We start from the raw sequence: 23,902 nt of genomic DNA, 5'->3' as shown, positions 1-23,902 counted from the left end.
ACTGTAGTTCTTATCGGATGAATTTTGTACGTAATGGAATTATAAATAGTTTAATGGAACAATAAAAAATATTTTATATAAAGTATTTTTTATTTCATGATGTAATTGAAGTAATTAATTCTACAATATTTAAACTTAAAACCATCAATATTAATATATATTTTTTGAAATTATTTTATAATCTCAATTTCAAAAGTATTCTTAACCAAACACATTAAACTACTTTTTTTTCGACCTCAATTTCAACCGCAGTTTTAACCAAACACCTATTTGTTCAAGACAACCTTAATTAAAAATATTTTTTATAAAATAATTTTTTTCAAGCCATAACCACAACAGTTACCGCAATACCAAACACACCCAAAAGGCTTAACATCTAGCTTCCCCCAATAGTTTATAGGCTTGACTAGGTCTATTGACTCTTCTCCATTCCATCCATATCAAAAAAAAATAATTTTAACTTTTATACATGTAGTATCCATATAAAAAAATAATTTTAACTTTTATACATGTATAGGTTTTATTAAGGTTTTTTTTTTTCCTTTGATGAACTAAGAAAAAATTTTAAATGTAAAAAAAAAACTTGACTCGTGTATTTAATTGAAGTAGTTAATAATTATTTGTGCAAAATTAAATAGCTTTTATTTTTTGTAATTTTATTTTTTAGTATTATATTATTAAACTTTGAATTTTATGATTTTTAAACATTTTTAATTTGCTGAGATAACCATGTTGACATAAGTTTTTTTTTCCTTAATTTTTTTATAAAATTAATTTTTTTCATCAATTTTATAATTTGGCATTAAGTTGTTGTGCTTGATCTTTGTTATTCTTAGATTTTATTTGTGTTAAGTTATCTTGAGAGTGGGAAAGTAAAGTTAACTTGAATTAACTTCTTTTATATATATATATATATATATATATATATATTAAACTTTAATTTTTTCACTAGTTTTTTCTTTTGAAATTTTATTTTTTATTATAATTTCATACGGCGAGTTATGGGTTAAACAAGCAGTTAGGGTTGACTCAAATTTTTTTCTTTGACATTATATTTTTTAAAATTGTCTTTTCTTATCCTTTGATGTTGGGTTATTAGACATTGAGCCTTGCAAAATAAATTTTTGTGAGTTATTTTGATTTTATATCTCTAGTTGTGTGCTAGTAAAGTTAACCTAAATTTGCTCAAAAAATTATTATTATATAATAATATAGTTTTGAAACTCAGCTCAGCGGGTTGACTCAAGACCCGGGCCAGGGTTGAGACTGGGTTAAGTTGAAGAAAAAACAGGGAAAAGACAAACTGGTGTGGCCCAGCTAACCCGACGGTGTGACTCGATAAAACTTGATTAGAAACCTGATTGCAGCTCGTTAGTTTTTTTTTACTAAAACAATCCAGTTAAAACTAGAAACCCCGGCTTTGGACCCGATCGGCCACCTAGTCGAGTATAAAAACTATAGATGATTTTAGTAAGTACAAGAATAAGCCGAGATAGTCTCCTTGTTTTGCAAGCCATTTATGGTATTACTAGATTATTTGCATGAACTACATTACATTAAATTAGAGGATAGATCATTTTTTTTTTGAAGTAAGAATAAATATCAAGTATTGCTAATGTTTTTCTAGTAAAAAAATTAAATTATATATAAGTTATTTTGATATAATTTGATTAACTTGATAAGTTTAAAAACAATATAAACAATAGGTAAAATATAGTTTAACTCAAAAAGTTCAAGATGCTATTTTTTAAAAATATTAAGACAATAACATATAGAATTGGCTTGAATTAACTAGATTAACCTGTCAAATTCACGATTTAAGTTATGAGACTATAATAACCCCATATAAATCAAATTAAAATAAATCATGAAATTTAATTCATAACAAACTTAATATTGAAAAAAAGAAGATAAAAAAATGATTTAAGTCAACTCAAGTTTATTTACCAAACTAACAACCACGGTTATGAGATTAAAATAACCTAGTAAAAAGTAAATCATAACAAATTATAAAGTCTAATTCTCAATTAACTCAATATTAAATGATGAGACTGAAAAGATCTCAATTAAAAAGAAAACAAAATGGCTTGAGATAATTTGGGCTAATCTGTCAAATACAAATTAAAATAAATTATAAAGTTCAATTCCCAGTAAAATTAACTTATCAAATTCTTAACATGAGTCATGAGATTATAATACAACCTGCAATAAATTATGAATAAACCAAATATTAAAGAAAAAAATTAAAATAAAATAGATTTTTTTTATAAAAAATATTATTACAACTAATAGTATTTTATAATGAGAAGTATAATAAAACAAGATTTCCATGAGAATAACATTTTTAATTATGAAAATTGTTTCCCTTTAAAATAAATAAAATATTTTACTAATATAAATATTCAATTCAGTTTATATATTTTTTAATTAATTAATAGTTTTAAAATTAAAATTTTAAATTGCCGTACCGAGGATATTTCTCCAAACCATTAGAATTAGTGATGTGATATATACATGATTAATATCATATAAAAAATAATCGTGAGGTAGAAAGGAGAACTAGTTCAGCATGTCCTAACCTTTTAGACTATTTCTCTAATCTTTTCTTAAAAGTTTAATCTCTCAATTTGTTTTTATATTTTGTAATTTGAGTGTTTGATTTTTTATTTTTATTTTGTTTGATACTTAGCTCTTTATTCTATTTATTTGATTATATTTGATTTTTTTTTAATTTAAGTTCTCTTTGACAACCAACTTTGAAAATATTAAAATGAACAGGATCGATTGACATATGACAGTCCCTAAGTAACATATTAAAAAAAGCAGGACTTGCCCGTATTTATTGAGAAATAAAATAAAATAATTCATAAAATAAAATAGGTGATAGAATTTGAAAGAAAAAGGAAACAATATTAATATTTTGTTTGTTCTTCTTTATTTTCCTTTTTCAATTTATTGCACCTGTTTTGTTTTGTTTTATATACACGAGAGGGACCCACCTTTATCTACGTGTCAGTTAATCCCGACCACATTAATATTTTCAAACCTCAAGTGAAAGAGGATGCTAAAATAAAAAAAATAAAAAAAATCAAAGGTTGATAAACTATTTTCAAATCAAAGGAAATGATTTAACACAACCATAGATATAAGAACATATTGGAATTAAATATACCAAAATATTTTTCTCATCCCTTAAACCCTTAGGGAATAATACTAAAATTTTTTATTTTTATATTTTAAAAGTATTTTTAAAAAGATTTAAATTTTTTTTATTTTTTCTTTACTTTAAAATAATTTTTTTTTATGTTTTTAGATTATTTTGAAGAGCTAATATAAAAAATATTTTTTTGATATTTTTTTGAATAAAACACACTTTAAAAAGTAGCTACAACCACATTACCTAATAGGTTAAACAATATTAAAGATGAGAAAAATAAATTATTGGATCATACCAAGTTATTATAAAAAATATTCAAACTTGTGGGTAAAATAATATAAATGCCTTTCACATTTTATCATTTACTTGTTTTTTTTTATCCTCATATAGTTTTTAGACAATTGCATAATTTTAGGGTTAAATTAAAATAATTATTTAAATTTTTGACCAAGAACAATGTTGAAAATAGAAGGATCAAATTGAAAAAAACAAATGAAAATAGATGGCCCTTTCAAAATCCTATGAAAAAGTACACTTTGGTTGTTATACTTTTTAAATTATAAGCTTTTGGTCCTTAATTTTTTTGACAGTTTTATTTTGGACCAAAACTTTATTTTTATTATTTTTAGTCAGTAAAACCAATAGCGGGTGTTACAAGATCAGATATCTACAACCACATTTATTTCTTGAAATTTCAATTTATTTTTTACTTAAATATTACTTATTATTTACTTGTTTCTCACATAAAATTATAAGATTTTTTTTAATATGTATAGCCTCGGACAATATCTTTTTCTTTGATTTTATTAAATTGTTTTCATGTGTGTGTTTGTCTATATTACTGTTTGATTAAATAAATAATGTATTCTAAAAAACAAAATTATTAAATACAATTTAATATATGACTCGTGTTATAAGATTAAATATCTTAATTTATATTTATCTATTTATTTTAAAAGTTTAGTCTTTAGTTATCATTAATAATTTTTTTTTTTACATTTTATGGCTTGAATAATCTTTGATTAAAGAAATATAATTATTAAATATAATTGGATACATAGCCCATATTGTAAGATGTTTATCTTTTTATTTTTTAAGTTTAGTCTTTATTTATCATTAAAGGTTTTTTTTTCATTTATTGGGACTGATAATTTTTTATTTATTTAATTCAATATATGCATAAGGTTTTTAATTTTTGATTGAGAACGTTTTATGAAAAAAAAATGAGAAACTTATATATATTTATTATTTTGGTAAAAAATAAAACTATTTAACCTGAGCACTAACTCAAATAACTAGTTGGTTCAAGTGATGATGTGGTAAAATTAAATGACGATATCTCGTGTTAAGTAATGGAAGGACTGTTCTGTTACGTGGCTGGAGAAAGAAGGACTGGCTTCCCCCAAGTGAGGTTTTCAGATTTGTTAATTGTGTACGTGTACAAGAAAAGGCAAGGGCATACTTTTTTTTAAAAAGTATTTTTAAAAGCTTTAAATTATTTTTTTGGGAATTTTTGAATTATTTTATAAATTAATATACAAAAATAAAAAAATTATTTTAATACTTTACAAGTAAAAAAACTCGTTAAAAACAACATCTACAGTAATATAAAAAATGCTCTAATTGTATAGAGTACAATCATAGTATAAATTATAGCTGTTAAATTTGATCTGACTTTGTAAATTGATTTAAAAAACCTGAGATTTAGAGCCTAAATGATGTAATTAAAAATAAAAGATAACTATAGTTGTTAAAACTAAACACTCTCAAGAATATTATAACAATAAAAAGATACTCAAATGATCAAAATATATAATCTTTTATTCATTATAGTCTTAATCGCCAAAAAGCTATCCCAACTTTTTATATATTAAAAAATAAAAAATTCTATTAGTATTAAATAAAGAATAAAAATAGAAAACATATTTCTTTTCAAATAGAAAAACTAAACAAACCTAACAATATTGAATAAGAAAAAATAAAATAAAAATTTCTATACTTAAAAGAAGAAAAAAAATAACTAATAAAAATTTGTTTTCCTAAAAAAGTTTGCATTGGATTTTTTGGATTGGAAAGAATTCTTCCTTAAATTTCAATTAATATTGAATAATTTTTTTTTTAATAGAAAAAAAAGGAATAAAATTTTTAAGATATCCTTTTAATGAGAGTCCATAGCTCCTCGCCGCTAAGTAAATATGGATAGAAATAAATCTCAACATTAGAGGATGACATAAATATAAATATGGCATGGTAGCCATTAATCCATTTTCCCTTTCAAATTGCTTTAAAAATTAGAGGTAAGCATTTGCACGAAATAGAATTTTTTTTTTAAAAAATAGAGTTAAAAAATAGAAAACAACACGACATTACTATCACTGCAAATCCAAATTCAAATTATATAACATTTAATATATTGATCCCTCACTCGTATTCATCTTTAATATTAATTATAATTAATATTTATTGATATTATTATTATTTTCATGCTGACAATATACTAATATGATATACTAGTATGACAATATACTAACATGATCCAATCGGAATTTAAATCTTGATTTTTCTAGATAATCTATTATATATTAAATATTTTTAAACAAAATGTAAAAAATAAATAAAAAAGTCATTTCATTCTCTTGCTTTCCTTTTTTTCCCCTTCCTACAGTAGCTTTTTTTTTTATTACCTCTGAGGCTGTTTATAACCAATTTTATTAGTGCAGTAGTGCAATTTTAATTCAATTAATAAATAATTTAAATTAATATATTTTAAAAATAGAATTTAATTGATTTTATTTTCTATAATATCTCATTATCTTTATTTTATTCTTTGCAAGATCTTTAATAACATAGATAAGTAGATGATTATTTTGAACAAAAATTAGTATTAATATTGATTTCCCCTCTATAATATAATAAATAGAAAGACATTGGTTTTTCTTTTTTAATATAGTAAATAAAGGGGTTGGTTTCTAATTTATTTTTATATATTTTTTAAATTTAATTTCATTTTAAATTCATGATATTCAATATGGTTTCGAAATTTTATTAATTTAATTTAATTTAGTGAGTTATGATTAGAATCTATTTGACATGTAAAAAATAATTTTTTATTTAAAAATATATTAAAATAATTATTTTTATTTTTTATATTTTTATACTAATACATCCAAATATATATATATAGATGTCGGAATCAAGTACCAGCCAGTACTTGCCTAGTTGGAAACTCCATGCAACACAAACACGGTTGGATCTTTACTTGGGTTTCTCCGTCTTTCTTGGAGACAAAAACAAGTGTTTCTTTCTTGTTCTTTCACCAACACATCAACCCCACCTCCCCTCTAATTCATTAATTCTCATCTATGTCTACTTGTCTTAAATCATCCTCATTTCTCTCCATCCAAAAGCACAAACTTTACCTTTCTTTGTCTCTCCAATGGCTGTCCCATTATCATCTTTCTCTCTTTCAAAGCACACTTTGTCCTCCTCTTCAATCCCTGCTTCTAACCCTTCATTGGATCCCTCTAAAGCTTCAGTCCTGAGAACCCAAAATGTAAACTTTTCCCTTTTCTCTCTGTGTATACATTTAGAGATATTTTATATAGTTTTTTTTTTGTTGGTTTCGTGTTTATTTGGTTTTCTTGTCGCAGGTCCTTGGTTCCAAGGGTAATTCAGAAGGAATTGAGCAAACCCAGTTGAGATTGTGTGGGGCTAATTTGAAGTAAGTTGGTGTTACTTTCTTTGGTTTTGTAAAAAGGTGCTCCTTTTGAATTTATTTTATTTCCTTATTTTTGTTTAATTTCTGTTGCTAAATCAAGAATTAGATCAAGTTTTAAACTTTTAATTTCACTGTTGCTAGTTGCTATTTTAATTTATTCAGCTGAATTGATTTGTAGTCAATCTTTATGTGATCACAATTTGAACTTAGAATATCTGGGATCTTCAAAATGGCCAGTTAGTTGCAGGTGGATGCATGTGGTTGCTTTTATAAAATGTATTATTCTTCCAGTACTTAGAAAAAAATATAAAACTCAATATACTATAGCGCAACGTAATTAGCCATTTAGTTTTTTTTTTTTTTTTGAGTTAAAAACAGACATTGGAATGTCATTTTTTGTTTACTCTGTCATCCCTTGGTTAAAATACCGAGGATTTTTTTTTTCCCGTGAATGATTTATCTAGTGACGTTGAGGATGTTACTGCCTGGTGATTTTCTGATGATTTGTTTTAGTCCTTTTGATCATCTATTTTATTTATAGGAGAGTGTATAGTTTATGCAATGACTCCTACCAGCAACCTTTGGAATTGAGCTTAAGAGACAAAGATAAGCATGTCTTTGTTTCGATACAAGTTATCTGCCATGTACTTGATTAGGTGGTGGCATATTTGCTTATTCTTCTACAATGGTTTGCAATGTTTTCAGGACAAATTCAGATTTGAAATTACAGGCTTCCATGGAGCCTGCTGGAGTGACTAAGGAACTTAAAAGTGACAAGTCAGAGCGCATGGCGGGAGTTGAACATGTTGATTTATTCAATGAGATGAAACAACGGTTTTTGAGCTTTAAGAAGCATAAATACATGTAAGCAGTGAAGAATTTGGCTTGACATGGTTTAGTTTTACTGAGACTTATCATGCCCTCTAATTGAGATAATTTTTGAGCAGGAAAGACTTGGAACACTATGAAAAGCTTGCCAAGGGACAAGCACCCAAGGTAATAATGGTCTTGCTAGTTTTTGAAGTATGCTGTACATATTATGGATGCATCTTAGCATCATATTTGGCTTTTACTGCATCTTTGCTGCTGAACAATCGGAAAAATAGTAGTACACATAATCTAACAAATTCAAGTGCAGTTTATGGTGATTGCTTGTGCAGACTCAAGGGTTTGCCCTTCGTCCATCTTAGGATTCCAGCCTGGTGAAGCTTTTGTCGTTCGCAACGTTGCAAACATGGTGCCACCATATGAGGTATATGATGTGTTGCATGAGGATGTCCTAACTTCATGTCTGTGTTTTATCTGAAGCATCGATGGCATGGAGTGAATGCTTAAATGATAGCCTAAAATATTTTTACCAGCATCCGTCCTTTTTGTTTGATCATTGTCTCTGTTTATGCAGAATGGACCATCTGAAACAAATGCGGCCTTAGAGTTTGCTGTAAATTCTCTTAAAGTAAGTTACACATGCCTACAACTCAAGGGTTCTTTCTTTTCTTCCTTTCCTTTGCATTTGTGGGTTTATAGAATGTGTATATGCATATTGTCAAAACTGGATTTTAAGCAGGGGACACCAGACTGTAAACTAATGAAGATCTCTTATGACTCATAATGACAAGCTTTTTCATCATGACCAGTGGATTTTGGGAAGTATTATATCTAAGAATCAATGTGCTCTACACCGGGCTCTAGATATGAAACAATATGGAAGCTAATGCTTCTGGACTCTCCTGAATTTATCTATTTTTTTTTGACAAATCATTAATGAATCCTTTTGCAGGTTGAAAACATTTTAGTAATTGGTCACAGTCGTTGTGGAGGTATCCGCGCCCTAATGAGTATGCATGATGATGTAGAACCAAGGTCCAGTGAAGATAATATCTGTTTTTGCAATTTTCAAATATCATCCTTTTGAAAGGTGTGACTTTATGTTTATCCTCTATTTTAACTCTTCTTATTTTTATCTATTTTCAGTAGCCTCATTGGAAGTTGGGTTTCTGTGGGGATGGATGCAAGAGTAAAAACAAAAGCTGCCGCTCATTTTCTGAACTTTGATCAGCAGTGCAAACATTGTGAGAAGGTAATTATGTTTTATGAAATTTAAAAGGCCATGTTTCTTGCTTTCATCCAGCATGCATGTCTGCATATTCCTAGTTATTTTTTTGTTTCTCCTTCAAGTATTGAGAACAAACCCCTGTTCCTAGGATTCTTTTTTATTTATTTTTGAGCATTTTTGTTTCATTCTGAGCATGAACTTCATAGATCTGACATCCGATTCTTGCTTGCTCTAACCAGTTCTCTCTTTCATTTGTCTTTTTTCTGTTAATTTGTTTTTGTTCATATCTTTCATAAAATATCTGACGTTGGCCAGCTTGATGTTTTTGAAATTCATGGCTATCATCTGAGAAATGGAGCGAAAAGTATAGTAACCGCATGTTTGTTGCTGGATTGGGTTTAGATTGGTCATTTTTTACTGTCCTGCGTTATCGTTATGCTATACAGTGAACTTGTGTAGTAGACAGCCCTACTTTGAAAAGGCAACCATTTTTTCTCCAATCGCATTTCTTTTCCTGTTTTATATTGAAAGTTTTGGGCCTCAATGCCACAAAATTTCGTCTTAATAAATAATGAATTCAGGACTGCTGCTAACCAGTGGGTAGAGAAGAATATAGTTTGATGAGAGGTGGTCTAAATAATCGAACCATACTTATGCTGAATGATTTCTTCATGATGTTGTTTCCTACAGGAATCAGTCAATTGTTCATTGGTAAACCTCCTCAGTTACCCTTGGGTAGAAGAAAAAGTGAGGAATGGAGAACTCAATATTCATGGTGGCTATTACGACTTCGTTGACTGTTCATTTGAGAAATGGACACTGTACAAGGAAAACAATATGAAGGACAAAAGTGGGAAAGTTTCAGTAAAAGACCGGGCATTTTGGTTCTGAAACTGTGCTGCTGATTTATCTGTATAATTTGTTGTTGTTTTCATTGTCATTGTTCTCGTTCGTGAAGTCTTCTTGCATTTTGTGCTTTGTTTATCCATGCACATGAAGACAATCAGAAAAATAACGTTATTCCCTCGAGCTCCTGGGATTAACTACCAAGTAATGTAAGTGCTGTTGTAATTATAGACACATTTGATGTCATAATCTGTAATACGTTGTACGACACGACATTTCATAGTTGATAAAGCAGTATTGTTTATTAATCTGGCATCAGAGCTTTCAAGTTCCAGATTCTGATGGATGATATTTGTGTTTTCTGCATGTCTGATGGCATGAATAAGTAAGAGATAGTTGAGTTTATTAATATAAATCATATCTTGATATTTACCTAATAGCTTAAGTTACTAATAGCTTTAATAAGTTGAAATAATTTAGCAGATTAATTTGACTTTTCATTCATCTGTAGACGTAAACTTACTATCAAACTTACTCGTTTCTCGAAAGCAATATGCAGAGTAGATATTCTAGTCCAAATCATGAAGAAGTGTAATAAAATTACACACAAAAGATTAGCCACCAAGTTCTTATGGTTTCTTTTCGCGCCAACATTTAATGCATGATATGGTTACAATGAACACATAAATTTGGCAAAATCCCAAATAACCCATCCTAAAACCGGCCCTTGATTTCAATTCCCATGAATGATGGATGAATTTGGTTTGATGAGCCCCCTAATGCACATGCATAGTTGTTAAATAAAGTGACTTCATTTTAATAAAAATAATTAACCTGAGTTGATCCAGTGATTTACGAGTTGACCCGGTAACCCGAACTCTTATTTGAATCAATCTCTAGCTGGTTCTGGAGTAAAATGGAAGTGCCAGCTAATCAATCTAGATGCACCAGGTTTTACTTCTCTGTTTTTTTTTTTTTTTCCTTTCCTCCGAAGGGTGTCTTTGAAAGCTGATTATGTTGTAGTAGAAGTGTAAGCAAGCATAACTGGTGAGAAGTTGAACTACCAAAATCCAAAATGTCCTGCCAACTCGCCCTCCAAAACCTCCCCATTCTCCACCTCCCACATCTATAAAAACCCAAAGGTTTTCTCACGGAAAAGCACTGCGAAAAGCACACCTCACACCACTTGTGATTTGCTAAAGCCTAAAACTCTCTCTTCCCTTAAGCCATTGCCATCTCCACAACCATGGCCAATCATATCTTCCCACTTTTCATTTCACCACTTATAGTGATCATGAGCATGTCATTGATAATCAGCCAGACAATTCTGGTAGAGGCACGCCAACTCTTGGAGGTAACATTGCCTGAGCTTCCGAAGCCTGAATTTCCCGAGCTTCCGAAGCCGGAGTTGCCTAAGCTGCCCGAATTCCCAATGCCTGAACTGCCAAAATTTGAAATACCAAAACTGCCTGAGCTTCCGAAGCCTGAATTTCCCGAGCTTCCCAAGCCGGAGTTGCCTAAGCTTCCCGAATTCCCAAAACCTGAACTGCCAAAATTCGAAATACCAAAACTGCCTGAGCTGCCGTCTTTTCCCCATTTTCCTGATCTGACTAAGCCCACAGTGCCAACTATTCCCTCCCACTCAACTACCAGTCCTTGAATGATGATGATCATACCATCTAATGTTTCATGTTATGGCAGACTTCATCTAGTTTGCTGGGTGTAATATCGTTTGGTGTGGTGATTATACCGTACTCTACTATTTCTTTATGCCATTTTTACTATTTATTACAGAATACTTGTATAAGGGTCATTAATACTATCATGTATTTTCTACTATAAGTAATATATATGGATACTCGTTTGGTTCTTTATTTTAAGCTGCTTAATTTGGCACAAACCATCAAGTGTGTTTTTGTTGTCACTTCATAATTCATATGTACGTGATACATGAGAAAAGAAGCACAAGTTAATTCGAGAAAAAACAAAAAAAGAAGATATATGAAAGCAATTTGTCACTATAAAAATCGTAGCCATGAATCTCAATTCTTAACTGCTAATCATTCATGTGAAATGTCTCTAATTTAATTAAATAATTAAGCTGATATCTAATTATAATTCGAGCGAAAGCTCTGTCGAAGAGTTGACGAATAGAAGCACTCTTCCTATAATGAGCTCTTAGGTTTTAATTTGAAAGAAAGGAGAAAAATGTCACCAAATGTGTGATTTGAGATTTTGAATATTGGATAGAAAAAATCAAAGCAATTCCTAGAATCGTGATGTGAAATTTCTAACTCATAAAATGTGCAAGAGACTATAAGAGAGTGAGAGCTATGGGCTCCATTTCAAAACCAAGCGAGTGCTGCCATACCCTGCTAGCTCGAGTCACATAACTCCCAAGCTCAAAGTAGCAAACTACAACATCACAAAGGCTTTCACATCATCTTTGTCGAATCCAGAGGCCCCAGCTCCCTTGATGGCATGCCTGATTTTCAGTTTGAAACTACCCCAGATGGTCTCCCTCTGATTGATGCTGATGCTACCCTAGACAGTTCATTTATCGGTCACTCTATCTCAATCTCTTAATTTCTTAGCCCCATTAATTTCGTGAGCTTCTTGCCATTTTCAATTGATGTGGATTTTGGTAACATCACGGTCATGACACAACAACACACTTGTGGAGCTTGCTAACAGCAAGAAAACCTTTTTGCGAATCAGACCTCATCTTGTCAGGGGGGAATCTACGATTTTTTGGCCTGAGTTTCTTGAAGAGTCTCAAGAGACAACTCTGATGGGAAGCTGGTGTCCGCAGCAACAAATCCTGAACCTCCCATCGATAGCAGAATTTGTAAGAGAGGTTCCCGGATCTGGTGATAGAAAAAGATACATGTTGTTGATATTAATTTAAATTATTAAAATAAATGATATTTATGTCAATTTTTTTTATAAAAAAATTTATATTAGATGTTTTTTTCACTTTAAAATAGATGAAAATTTAAATGAATTTGAGTTTGGGTTGATTTTTAGTTTCAGATTAATTTTAATTTTAATTTTAATTTTTTGAGTTGACTTTTAGTTTCAGATTAATTTTAGTTTTTATTTTTATTTTGTTGAAGTTATGAATAAGTTTATCATGATTTTTAAGATGTTATGGCTAAAAATTTGGTTGAAAAATAAATTTTAAAGTAAAAAAATTTAAGTTCTGATGCTTTAATTATCATAATAACTGAAATTTAGATCAAATTAAATATCATGTTATTTATTTTTTATTTTTTAATTTTATAAAAATTAATTGTCTAGCCCATATCTAACAAAAAATAATAAAGGTCTTGTCTTATGGGCCATAACAAAATAAAATAGATGGGCTAGGTTGGCTTGCAAGGTCTAGCACTTATCTTTTTTATATGTTTTTTTTTAAATTATTTATATTTAGATTATAGGTTGGCTTGCAAGGTCTGTACTTATCTTTTTTATATGTTTTTTTTTTAAATTATTTATATTTAGATTAATATTTATTTTTTCTTTTATTTTGTTTAAAAAACCTCTTTTAAATTAAAGTTATTTTTTGATTATGCATTTAATTTTTAAATTTTCTTATTCATCTATATTTTTTTTAATCTTTTGTATAAATAAACTATATTTTTAAAAATAAAAAATATTTATTTTTAAGTAATATTTCTAATATGTGTAGCCTTAATAATTATTTTATTCAATTAATTTAATATATGTGTCTTTTTCTATTATCGCTTGATGGAGTAAAATAATACTGTAATAAGCAAAATTTAGCAAATATAACCAGGTAAATATCCTATCTTGCAAAATTAAATATTTTAATCTATACATGTCTCTTAATTTTTTAATTTTAATTTTTAAGTGTTGTTAATGTCTTTTTATTTATTTATTTATATACATGGATATCAATTTATTTGATTACATGTGTATATAAACCTTTTGATTTACACTAAAATATTTTAAATTACATAAATACACTGAAAAAACATGTATATACAATTTTATTTTTACAAAATAAAAATATTTAACCCACAATGTAGTGCAGATCACATAATTTTTTTTTACTTTTTTTATTTTTGAAATCTATGTTTTTTTCCTCTAATTTTTTCCTTTAATATTTATTTTATTAGAGATTGAATATTATAATTTATTGTGATTTACTTTTTATATGATTATCTTAATTTCATGATTCATGTTATGAATTTAACATATTAATTTAGTTGATTCAAGTTTTTTAATTAATTTTTATTTTATTTTTTATTTAATATTAATTTAATTAATAATTAGATTTTATAATTTTAATAATAATTTAATTAATAATTAGATTTTATAATTTATTTTGATTTTTTTTTTATCAATTATCCTTATCTCATTATAATTTGATTACACCATTCATAAAATCTAGCTAGCAAGACGTGTCTAGTGCTTCATAATGTGGTTGCACCCAACAGGAAAATTTGAAAACGCAAAATCAAGTAACTTAAACGGATAATGCATCATATATACAATGATCAACCAAGACTTGATTAGGTGAGCTACCAAGACTCACCTGCACAAAATCACTCTTGAAACTGCCCTATTCTCGACGTCCCAGAAGTTGAGCTACCAAGACGACTCAAGCTTTCCCACCAAATTAATTATCTCCCTTGAAACTGCCCTATTCTCCACATCACACATCTATATATAAAACCCCAATACAAAGTGAAATCGGTACACCAAAGTGATTGGAGAAGCTTGCACACTTTGCAATTAGTATACGACTCTATTTAATTACTTTTTGAACTCCCCCTGATTTCCATCTCCAAAATCATGGCTTCTCTTCGTTTCTTGACATTTCTTTCACCACTCTTGCTGATCACTTTGTCAATGGTGGACAACACAAGCAGGACAGAAGCGCGCAGGATTTTGGAGACAACATTGCCTAAGGTTCCTGAGCTCCCCAAGCCTGAATTGCCTGAGCTGCCATCGTTGCCTAAGGTTGAACTTCCACCACTACCGAAACCTGAACTCCCTGTCCTGCCAAAACCTGAATTTCCTGAGCTGCTAAAAACTGAAGTTCCCAAATTGCCTGAATTGCCCCCTTTCCCCCACTTCCCTGAGCTTCCAAAGACCACATTACCTACCATACCAGCTCTTCCCAAGGATATCAAGCCACCTCAGTCTACTGCTAGTCCTTAAATGGCCATACCATTTCATATTTCTATTTATTAGACTCATGTGTCGTGAAATAACTTTAATATGTGGATAGGACTTTCGTCTGAGTGTTTGTTATTGTATTCCACACATTATTTTACGTTGTTGAGAGTTTGTTGTACTAAAATTTGTGTCTTCTGCAGTCCCTTTTCTACTATTTTAATGTTACAATATTATTTTTTCTTTCTTTTATGAAGAAAATGATAAGCAAATTGATTACTATATAAGCCGAAGGAATATATTAAAACACCAAGTGAGAAAAAAAGAAGAAGCAAACAAGGTTAAAAGGCAAAATACATGAGATGGAGGGCTAAATTAATATGCAACAAAAAAGAACAAAGAAAGCACAGGAAAATTCATGATTTTAATATAAGCTTCGACGATAAATTCTATCTAATCTATGATCCTGTGTGTATTGGTTTTTGTTATTTTTTTTCCGTTAATGTTTAGGATTATTCTTCAAAGAATTTATTTTTGGTTTGTAAAGCACTATCCTTTTACGAGGACACTTGGGTTGGTCGTGCCAAGCCGTGTAATGATCCCGAATGTGAGCCTGGCCTTACGCTGACAACCTGGCCCTCGCTTGATGCACTCCTTTTCTTCTTCTTCTTTTTTTTTCAAGTTTTATTCTAGTTTTCCTTTTTATATATTTTTTTCTTCTTCTTTTTCTTATTTTTTTAAGAAATTTTGAATATTATAATTCTCCTTCATCTCATTCTTAAGTAAAAATAACATCATTTTAAAAATTTATATAAAATAATATTATTTTAATTTTTTTAAAAAAAGTTAAGATAAATTTCACTTAAATCTTGACTTATTAATCAAGTCGTGAATTATCTACTAGATCAATCGAGCTAAAACAAATTAACTCTCAATCTAATTCAACTTAAAACCCAACTTGAGCGAGGTCTTCGGTTGTAAGGTTGAGCTAAATATTTAAGGTTCTTACAAATTAAGTAGAACCCAACTTCTCGACCCAGAAATGTTTTGTTTTTAGGAGATAAAGGGTTAGTGAGGAAACTGAGACAGGATGGAGAAATAAGAGGGGCCATAAGATGAAGAGATCAGTCATATTGTTTTGATCACCTTTTAGTCGTTTAACTCAACGTGCCCTTAAAAACTATTCTCACATAAAGGGACCATTTTTATCTTTAAGCACATAAAGGGACCAAGTTGTAAATAATGTTTTTTGTCAAATTATAAGACATACAAAGTAATTAAACTATGGTTTATAGCAAGTCGAGAGATCAAATTTCCATGTTGATGATACTTGAATATTGGAGTTGGCTAATTATGTATGTCCATTCTTCTTTCGTTTTCTCCTTCTTGAAAGAACGTTAGTAAGATCTTTCATAAAAAAATAGAATCTCATATGGATAAATATAACTGATTTAATTAAGAATATATCGAGATCTAAACAACAAAATTATTAAATCTTAGTCCAAATCAAAACCACCGGATTACGATTTTATTCTGTAGATCTTTTGATGAGTTTGTTGTCATCTTAGATTTCTTTATAATAAATAACCAAAGTCTTTTTCACATGGACTGATCAGTTAAAAGAAAATGGCTAAAATCCTTTGTTCTCTTATTTTTCTTTGTGCTTGCTTTGTTCTTTCTACTGGTGCTAGAGTTAATCATAGAATCCTGTCATCTTCTACTTTGGATCATGATGATGCTACCCCTACTGGCTCAAACTTTACCTTTGTTTGTGACCCCGCCAGATATGCTAGTTTGGGTATAGATGTCTCAAACTTTGCATTTTGTGACACTTCATTGTCTTATGAAGTTAGGGCAATGGATTTAGTCAATCAAATGACTTTGAATGAAAAAGTTCTGCAACTTGGAAACAAAGCTTATGGGGTGCCTAGGTTAGGGCTTGCTGAATATCAGTGGTGGTCAGAGGCTCTCCATGGAGTGTCAAATGTCGGTCCAGGAACCTTCTTTGACGATTTGATTCCTGGTTCAACAAGTTTCCCTACGGTGATAACTACTGCAGCAGCATTCAACGAGTCACTATGGAAAGTTATCGGGCAGGTAATTAATTAAATATGCTAAGCTTAACTTTTTCCTCTAAACAATCCATTTAAATGGGAAAAAAACTCATCATCCTGTGATTTTTACGTTTACAGTAATACTTTTTATAGAGAAATTATCATCGATAGACTCCTTTTGTAGTTCCAATCTCCTTGAAAACGCTTGATTAACCAGTTGCTTAATCCATTTGGTTCTGTTAGTTTTTTATTTTATTTTTTATGTCAGCCTTATATACTTTGAATCCATTTTGTTATTCTTTGTAGGCCGTTTCAACAGAAGCAAGAGCTATGTATAATCTAGGTCGGGCTGGATTAACTTATTGGAGTCCGAATATTAATGTAGTGAGGGATCCTCGATGGGGAAGAGCCATTGAGACACCAGGAGAAGATCCTTACCTTGTTGGCAGATATGCTGTTAATTATGTGAGAGGCTTACAAGATGTTGAGGGATCAGAGAATTACACGGATCCTAATTCTAGACCCCTCAAAGTATCCTCATGTTGCAAGCATTATGCTGCTTATGATGTTGATAATTGGAAAGGAGTTGAACGTTACACTTTTGATGCTAGAGTTACTATTCTTAACCTTGCAACACTTATTTTAAGGTTTTTTCTCGTACAAAAATACTGTAAGTAAACTTTTTCTCTCCTTTTGTATTCTGAAGGTGTCAGAACAAGACATGGTGGAGACATTCCTTCGACCTTTTGAAATGTGTGTCAAGGATGGTGATGTTAGCAGTGTTATGTGTTCTTACAATCGTGTTAATGGCATACCTACTTGTGCTGATCCGAAGCTTTTAAATCAAACTATTAGAGGAGATTGGGACCTACACGGGTACAGCATCAAAATCCAATATCATTGTCTTTTCTTTTATTGATTTTTTTCTTGTCATTTGAACTTAAATTTTGTTTATATATATATATATATATATATATATATATATTCTGCCAATACTGATTATTAAGAATTGCAAGCATCTTGTGCCCTTTGATACTAACTATAAATACAAAATAGCCACACCGGTTTCTCATATAAGTTCAACCTCTAGCTCTTCCCTCAAGTGTTTATATAAATATTTAATCATTTAATTATATATTTTAATATTATTGATTTCGCAGATACATAGTTTCTGATTGTGATTCCTTACAAGTAATGGTTGACAATCATAAATGGCTTGGTGATACCAAAGAGGATGCAGTTGCACAAGCTCTTAAAGCAGGCGAGGATAATTAATGTTTGTAGATTATCAGATTTTGAATATAAATGTTTGCATTATCAAATTAATAATAATATTATTGTTTTTAGGTTTGGATTTGGATTGTGGAGCTTACTACACGGAGAATGTTGAAGCTGCAGTTAGACAAGGGAAAGTCAGGGAGGCAGACATAGACAAGTCCCTGAATTTCCTTTATGTGGTTCTAATGAGATTAGGGTTTTTCGATGGAATCCCCCAATACAACTCTTTTGGCAAGCATGATGTGTGCTCGAAGGAAAATATTGAGTTAGCAACCGAAGCTGCAAGGGAGGGGGCTGTCCTTCTGAAAAATGAAAATGACAGTCTACCTTTGAGCACTGGAAAAGTTAAAACCTTAGCCGTGATTGGACCTCATTCTAATGCTACCTCAGCTATGATTGGAAACTATGCTGGTACTTAATTTTAAGCAAAAAATTATATTTACATATATATATATATATTAATTTTAAAGACAATATAAATTTATAGTTTATTATGCACATTTTTGCTCTAATATAGCTTTGTTCATCTATCTTGTTGTAGGTATTCCATGCCAAATCATTACTCCTATTGAAGGGTTATCAAAATTTGCGAAAGTGGATTATCAAATGGGATGCAGTGATATTGCATGCAAGGATGAGAGCTTTATATTCCCAGCAATGGAATCTGCAAAGAAAGCCGATGCCACTATTATTTTAGCTGGCATAGATTTGTCTATCGAGGCTGAAAGTCTTGATAGGGATGACCTTCTCCTTCCAGGCTACCAAACTCAACTCATCAATCAAGTTGCTAGTGTTTCTAATGGCCCGGTTGTTCTTGTACTCATGTCTGCTGGAGGTGTAGATATCTCTTTTGCCAAGAGTAATGGAGATATCAAATCTATTTTGTGGGTTGGATACCCCGGAGAAGAGGGAGGAAATGCTATCGCAGATGTTATTTTTGGCAAATATAACCCAGGTAATTTAGATTTCTTGAATATTCATGAAAATGATCATGTCTGTGTATCTTTTTTATACAATATATAAAGATGATATGGTACATGAACGCAGGAGGAAGATTACCACTCACATGGCATGAAGCTGATTACGTGGATATGCTCCCAATGACGTCTATGCCTTTGAGACCAATTGATAGCCTAGGCTACCCAGGTCGTACTTACAAGTTCTTTAATGGATCTACTGTTTATCCATTTGGACATGGACTGAGTTATACTCAATTCACTTATAAGTTGACATCTTCGATAAGATCACTCGACATCAAATTGGATAAGTATCAATATTGTCATGATTTGGGATACGAGAACGACTCGTTCAAGCCTTCTTGTCCTGCAATTCGAGTTGATGATTCTCAGTATAATGATCATTTTGAATTTGAAGTTGAAGTCCAGAACGCAGGCTCTAAAGATGGGAGTGAAGTGGTCATTGTCTATGCAAAGCCACCAGAAGGAATTGACGCCACCTACATCAAGCAAGTTATTGGTTTCAAGAGGGTATTTGTTCCTGCTGGAGGCAGTGAAAAGGTGAAATTTGAGTTCAATGCTAGCAAGAGTTTACAGGTTGTAGACTTCAACGCCTACAGTGTTTTGCCTTCTGGTGGACACACTATTATGCTTGGAGATGATATAATTTCTTTTCCTGTCCAAATAAGATTTTGTTAGGTGTAGGATTATGCTGTGATTAGCTACTAGTTTTTCCACTGAATGTTTTGTTTATGAAATTTTCAATTTATCAAATAAATAGTACTAGTTTCTTTATTGTTCGAGATTTTATCGTTTTGAACTAGTTTCTTTCCAAAGTTACTATCACTTAGTTTCATAGTTCCTTGTGTTGTAAGCCCGACATTACAGGTTAAACTTGTCCTTACTTGGATAATAGTATTTTTTCCTCAATAGGATGAAACCATGTTTGATTTTTTGTTTTTCACTAAAGAAAAAGGACAAATTAGGCTTTGAGCTTGCAAACCCTTCACTGACCAATTTCCCGGGAAACAAACAGAGAGAGAGAGAGAGAGAGGGAGGGAGGGAGAGAACAGATGTAATTGGTCAACAACAATTTCCATGGAACAACTGGTCCATCAATGGATGATGCATAAGAAGTTGGAACTAGCTCTAACAATAACAAAGCTCAAAGTGTCTGTCTTGTTTTCTGAACTACACCAACCCCACATTACAGGTTAGATCTCTCCTACTTATCCATCAATGACCTATGTAAACCCCAACACTAGTCTGATTTGTCACAACAACCTCATAAAATTCCTAATTAGCTTGCATATTTGTCTAGATCATTGTCTGCTAAGCCCTTGAAGGTTAATAATATGGCAGGATTCAACTGTTTTTTCATCTTAACTCTATTCATTGCTTTGCTAGTTTCAGGAGGCCAAGCAGCTCGTCATCTTCTGCAAATTCCACCTCTACCTTCTATCCCGAATTTGCCTAAACCTACAATGCCACCATTGCCTTCTATCCCAACACTGCCGCAGCCCACATTGCCAACCTTCTTTGCCTAAGCCCCGCTCTGCCGCCACTGCCAAGCAATATGCCTTCAATCCCCACTATCCCTGCTATAATTCCTACCCCCTTCCTCTCCCCACCACCTGGAAACTAAGCCTTGTGCCTCGTTGTAGAGGTTATGCTGGTTTATCAAGCGGACGTCCTGTGAGAAAATCATTTGTTTGTTTCTGGTTTACTTCATGTATTTTAGCATTAATATTGGTTCCTCTTTTCATTGTCATTGTATCATATATACAGTTATGATTAACGGTTTAGACATTAATTTGATTACTTTGTTCTTAGTTTTCTTTTAATTTTTCTTTCCAAAGGCTCGTAGCTTTGAACAACAATGAATCATCATTATATATATATATATATATATCTTGATCTATTTTCTTGTCTCAATTAATTAAGTTAATTTCTAGGTCCATCGAAGATGATAGACAAAGTAGATTTGCTGAAATGAAGATGAAATGAATTGAATTGAACTAATTAATTTGGTCTTTTGTTCAATTTGGTTGGATTTTTTAAACCAATTTAAAATGTTTTAACGATGCGCACCCCTCGTAAATTCATTACCGTAAAACGAAGCTTAACCAAAACACCAGAGATAGGAAATTAATTAATATTTAAATAGAAAAAAATTAATGCAAAAAAAAAAAAAACGTTAGGTGCTGATGAATCTGATAGGCTAAGTCCACAAAAAAGCTTGGGCATTCCTAGCTCCCTAACATTTTTTTATTTTATCAGGAGTCGTCTGCTCCATATTGTTTTCTTTTTAATAACCAAGCTACAAATTGCCTTAGGCGTCCTGTCATCTGTGAGAAAGTTTTCGATTATCTAAACTTGTAGTACAATCTTTTAGTGTTAAAAATCTAATTTTAACTTTATTTTTATTTAAAAATACTTTAAAAACACCATGATATATAATCTTCTTGATAAACTAATTCTCAACCATGAAATATTCTAAAATCAAATGAATAAAAAAAATTAAACAAATTCTTAATCTATTTTTTTTATCTTTATAGAAAAATACTATTTTTATTAATTTTTTTTTTAAAAACAAACTCATATTATGGTCGGAATATGATCATTTAATAATTTTTTCTTTTTTTTTTTAAAAAAATTTGGACAACATTTTTTTCTCTCTTAACACTCAATAACTGAAAATAACTGAAATTTTTTAAAAATAAAATTTAATATTGTAATTTGAACCTCTAAAATAATAAGTAACTAATGATAATTTACTGCAGTTTCCATATTAAAATATAAAAGGGGCTTGTGTTTTTTTTTCTTTTCAAATTCATCTTTATTCTTTTAGTTTTGTTTTGCAATCCTAATTAAATTTTGATTTAACAAAATTGGAATCCAATTCATCTTTAGCTATCCCTTAACAACAAGCAAATGAGAAATAACGTAAATTGATAGAAATGTAAATGAAAAAGAACATGATATTGTAACATGACAATTTTTTTTAAATAAAAGTTCGATATGGTAAAAAGGAAAGCAATATTCAAAATGATAAAATATTACTTTTACAAAATTAAAAGTGAGATCTTCAGGCCAGCCTGGTAACTATATACAACTAATTAACTTTGCTCAATAGTTTAAATGGTCAACAAATGCAAGTTTGAGTCCTGCACCAATATCTAACTTCAAGAAAAATGGTATTGTTTTCGTGGTATTTGTTTTCAATGGAAGATGGATAAGAAGGTGACCTACCATTAACAAAACTCAAAATGATTGCTTTTTTTTTTCTTTCTATACTAAACCAACCATCTGTCACAGATTACAGGGAGATCTCTTCTATAATATCTCCATCTATATAAACCCATTACGAGCCCTGGTTTATCACGAACAATCTCATACTGTTCTTTGTTTGCTTATTCGTAGGCCATTAATTCAGAAGCAAGATGGCAAGTTTTAACTGTTTCATCTTGGCTCTCCTCATTGCTTTCTTTTTTCCAGGCGGCGAGGCAGCTCGTCATCTTCTACAATTGCCCCCTTTACCTTCCGTGCCAAATTTGCCTAAACCAACGTTGCCACCAATGCCTTCTATACCAACATTGCCACAGCCCACCTTGCCAACTTTGCCCACCACACAACCTTCACTGCCTAAACCCACACTGCCTCCACTTCCCAGCTTGCCAACAATGCCTAGTCTCCCCAAGGTGACCTTGCCTCCACTTCCAAGCTTGCCCTCAAATATTCCCACCATCCCTATCCCAACTACAATTCCTTCTATTCCATTCCTCTCCCCACCACCAGCTGGAAACTAGACCATGTTCTTCTTCATATTCAATTTGATTATTAAACTTTCATGTCAGAAGCTCATATCTTTTCAGTGCGTTGTTATTGATGGAGTATTCTGAGGAATTGTGTTTGTTAATGGTGTTCTTTATTTTTTTCCACTGTTGTTTCCCTCTTATTTTTTTTTTATCTATACCTATTTGTTTCCTTGTATTACGTATAGCTATATCATTGTCAATTTTAAGTAAATAAATTTGCTTTCATACATGTTTATGGTGTTGTTCCACAGTTAATTAATCATATTTATTTGGTGGTATATATAAAAGGTTCTTGATCCTTCCGATAATGTTAACCAAATTATTTTGGTTTAAAAAATCTAGTGGTATTACCAAATCCATGGCTAGTCTTCCTTTCAGTGTTCATCATTCATTTCATGACTCATGAGCTCCTATCAATTACTCGAAAACATATAAAAGGAAAAAAGAAAAACACCAGACCGCTGCAATAGACTGGGAAAACTGTTGATATCTAGCAAGAGATCAATTGAGTACAACGTTAATACTAGATATAGGCCCCATGTGTTCTACGCTTACAAATTAAACCCGCTCTTTCTCTGACCAGTGAGTTAATTCAGGAAATCCATGATTCGGTGGAGATTTGTAGCAAATTGTCAACATAACATTTTTTTCAACATTTTTTCTCAACCACCCTCTCCTTTAACAACCACCATCAACCACCCTCAACCAAGTTGCCAAGGCTCTCCTATAAATAGAGATAAAGAGAGAGCAATGTATAAGTGTAGTGAAAATGTGGTGAGAGCAAAAGGATGAAAGTGTGGTGAGTGTAACTGTGAGAGTGAGAAAATACAGATTTGAGAGAAACACCGAGTGTAAGAGTGAAACACCCGGTTAA

General features: G+C 30.8%; 5 protein-coding genes across 6 annotated transcripts in view; all 5 read left to right on the top strand.

The window, feature by feature from the left end:
- Positions 1–6,465: 6,465 nt before the first annotated feature.
- LOC105124647 (beta carbonic anhydrase 5, chloroplastic-like) lies at positions 6,466–10,092 on the top strand. Of its 2 annotated transcripts, none has more exons than XM_011024748.1 (9): positions 6,466–6,710; positions 6,808–6,878; positions 7,581–7,739; positions 7,823–7,871; positions 8,014–8,127; positions 8,278–8,331; positions 8,656–8,738; positions 8,850–8,955; positions 9,622–10,092. In XM_011024748.1, exons 1-9 carry the CDS (start codon positions 6,594–6,596, stop codon positions 9,820–9,822), a joined length of 954 nt encoding a protein of 317 aa, XP_011023050.1. In that variant the 5' UTR covers positions 6,466–6,593; the 3' UTR covers positions 9,823–10,092. The 2 variants fall into 2 exon arrangements, with proteins under 2 accessions (XP_011023050.1, XP_011023051.1); XM_011024749.1 differs by having other exon boundaries at positions 6,589–6,710; positions 7,417–7,739.
- Positions 10,093–10,928: 836 nt separating this feature from the next.
- Positions 10,929–11,657, top strand: LOC105124646 (periaxin-like). The gene has a single exon (XM_011024747.1). The coding sequence runs from the start codon at positions 11,024–11,026 to the stop codon at positions 11,435–11,437; it is 414 nt and encodes a 137-aa protein (XP_011023049.1). The 5' UTR covers positions 10,929–11,023; the 3' UTR covers positions 11,438–11,657.
- A 2,941-nt stretch (positions 11,658–14,598) lies between these two features.
- Positions 14,599–14,967, top strand: LOC105124695 (periaxin-like). Its single transcript, XM_011024798.1, has one exon. It carries the CDS (start codon positions 14,599–14,601, stop codon positions 14,965–14,967), a length of 369 nt encoding a protein of 122 aa, XP_011023100.1.
- Positions 14,968–16,523: 1,556 nt separating this feature from the next.
- On the top strand, positions 16,524–20,015 carry LOC105124638 (beta-xylosidase/alpha-L-arabinofuranosidase 1-like). Its single transcript, XM_011024740.1, has 7 exons — positions 16,524–17,019; positions 17,283–17,588; positions 17,683–17,852; positions 18,137–18,237; positions 18,324–18,665; positions 18,796–19,209; positions 19,302–20,015. Exons 1-7 carry the CDS (start codon positions 16,549–16,551, stop codon positions 19,907–19,909), a joined length of 2,412 nt encoding a protein of 803 aa, XP_011023042.1. The 5' UTR covers positions 16,524–16,548; the 3' UTR covers positions 19,910–20,015.
- A 2,630-nt stretch (positions 20,016–22,645) lies between these two features.
- The window catches only part of LOC105124639 (vegetative cell wall protein gp1-like), a 5,995-nt gene continuing 4,738 nt past the window's right edge, over positions 22,646–23,902 (top strand). Inside the window, exon 1 of the mRNA XM_011024741.1 lies at positions 22,646–22,900. Coding sequence (XP_011023043.1) covers positions 22,654–22,900 — 247 coding nt within the window. The 5' untranslated portion in view covers positions 22,646–22,653. The remainder of the gene's footprint in view (positions 22,901–23,902) is intronic.

Source organism: Populus euphratica, unplaced genomic scaffold (genome assembly GCF_000495115.2).
Source record: "Populus euphratica unplaced genomic scaffold, PopEup_1.0 scaffold35.1, whole genome shotgun sequence".
Lineage (NCBI taxonomy): Eukaryota > Viridiplantae > Streptophyta > Magnoliopsida > Malpighiales > Salicaceae > Populus > Populus euphratica.
Note: the sequence above shows the minus strand (reverse complement) of the source record. Positions and strands in the feature narration are given on the sequence as shown.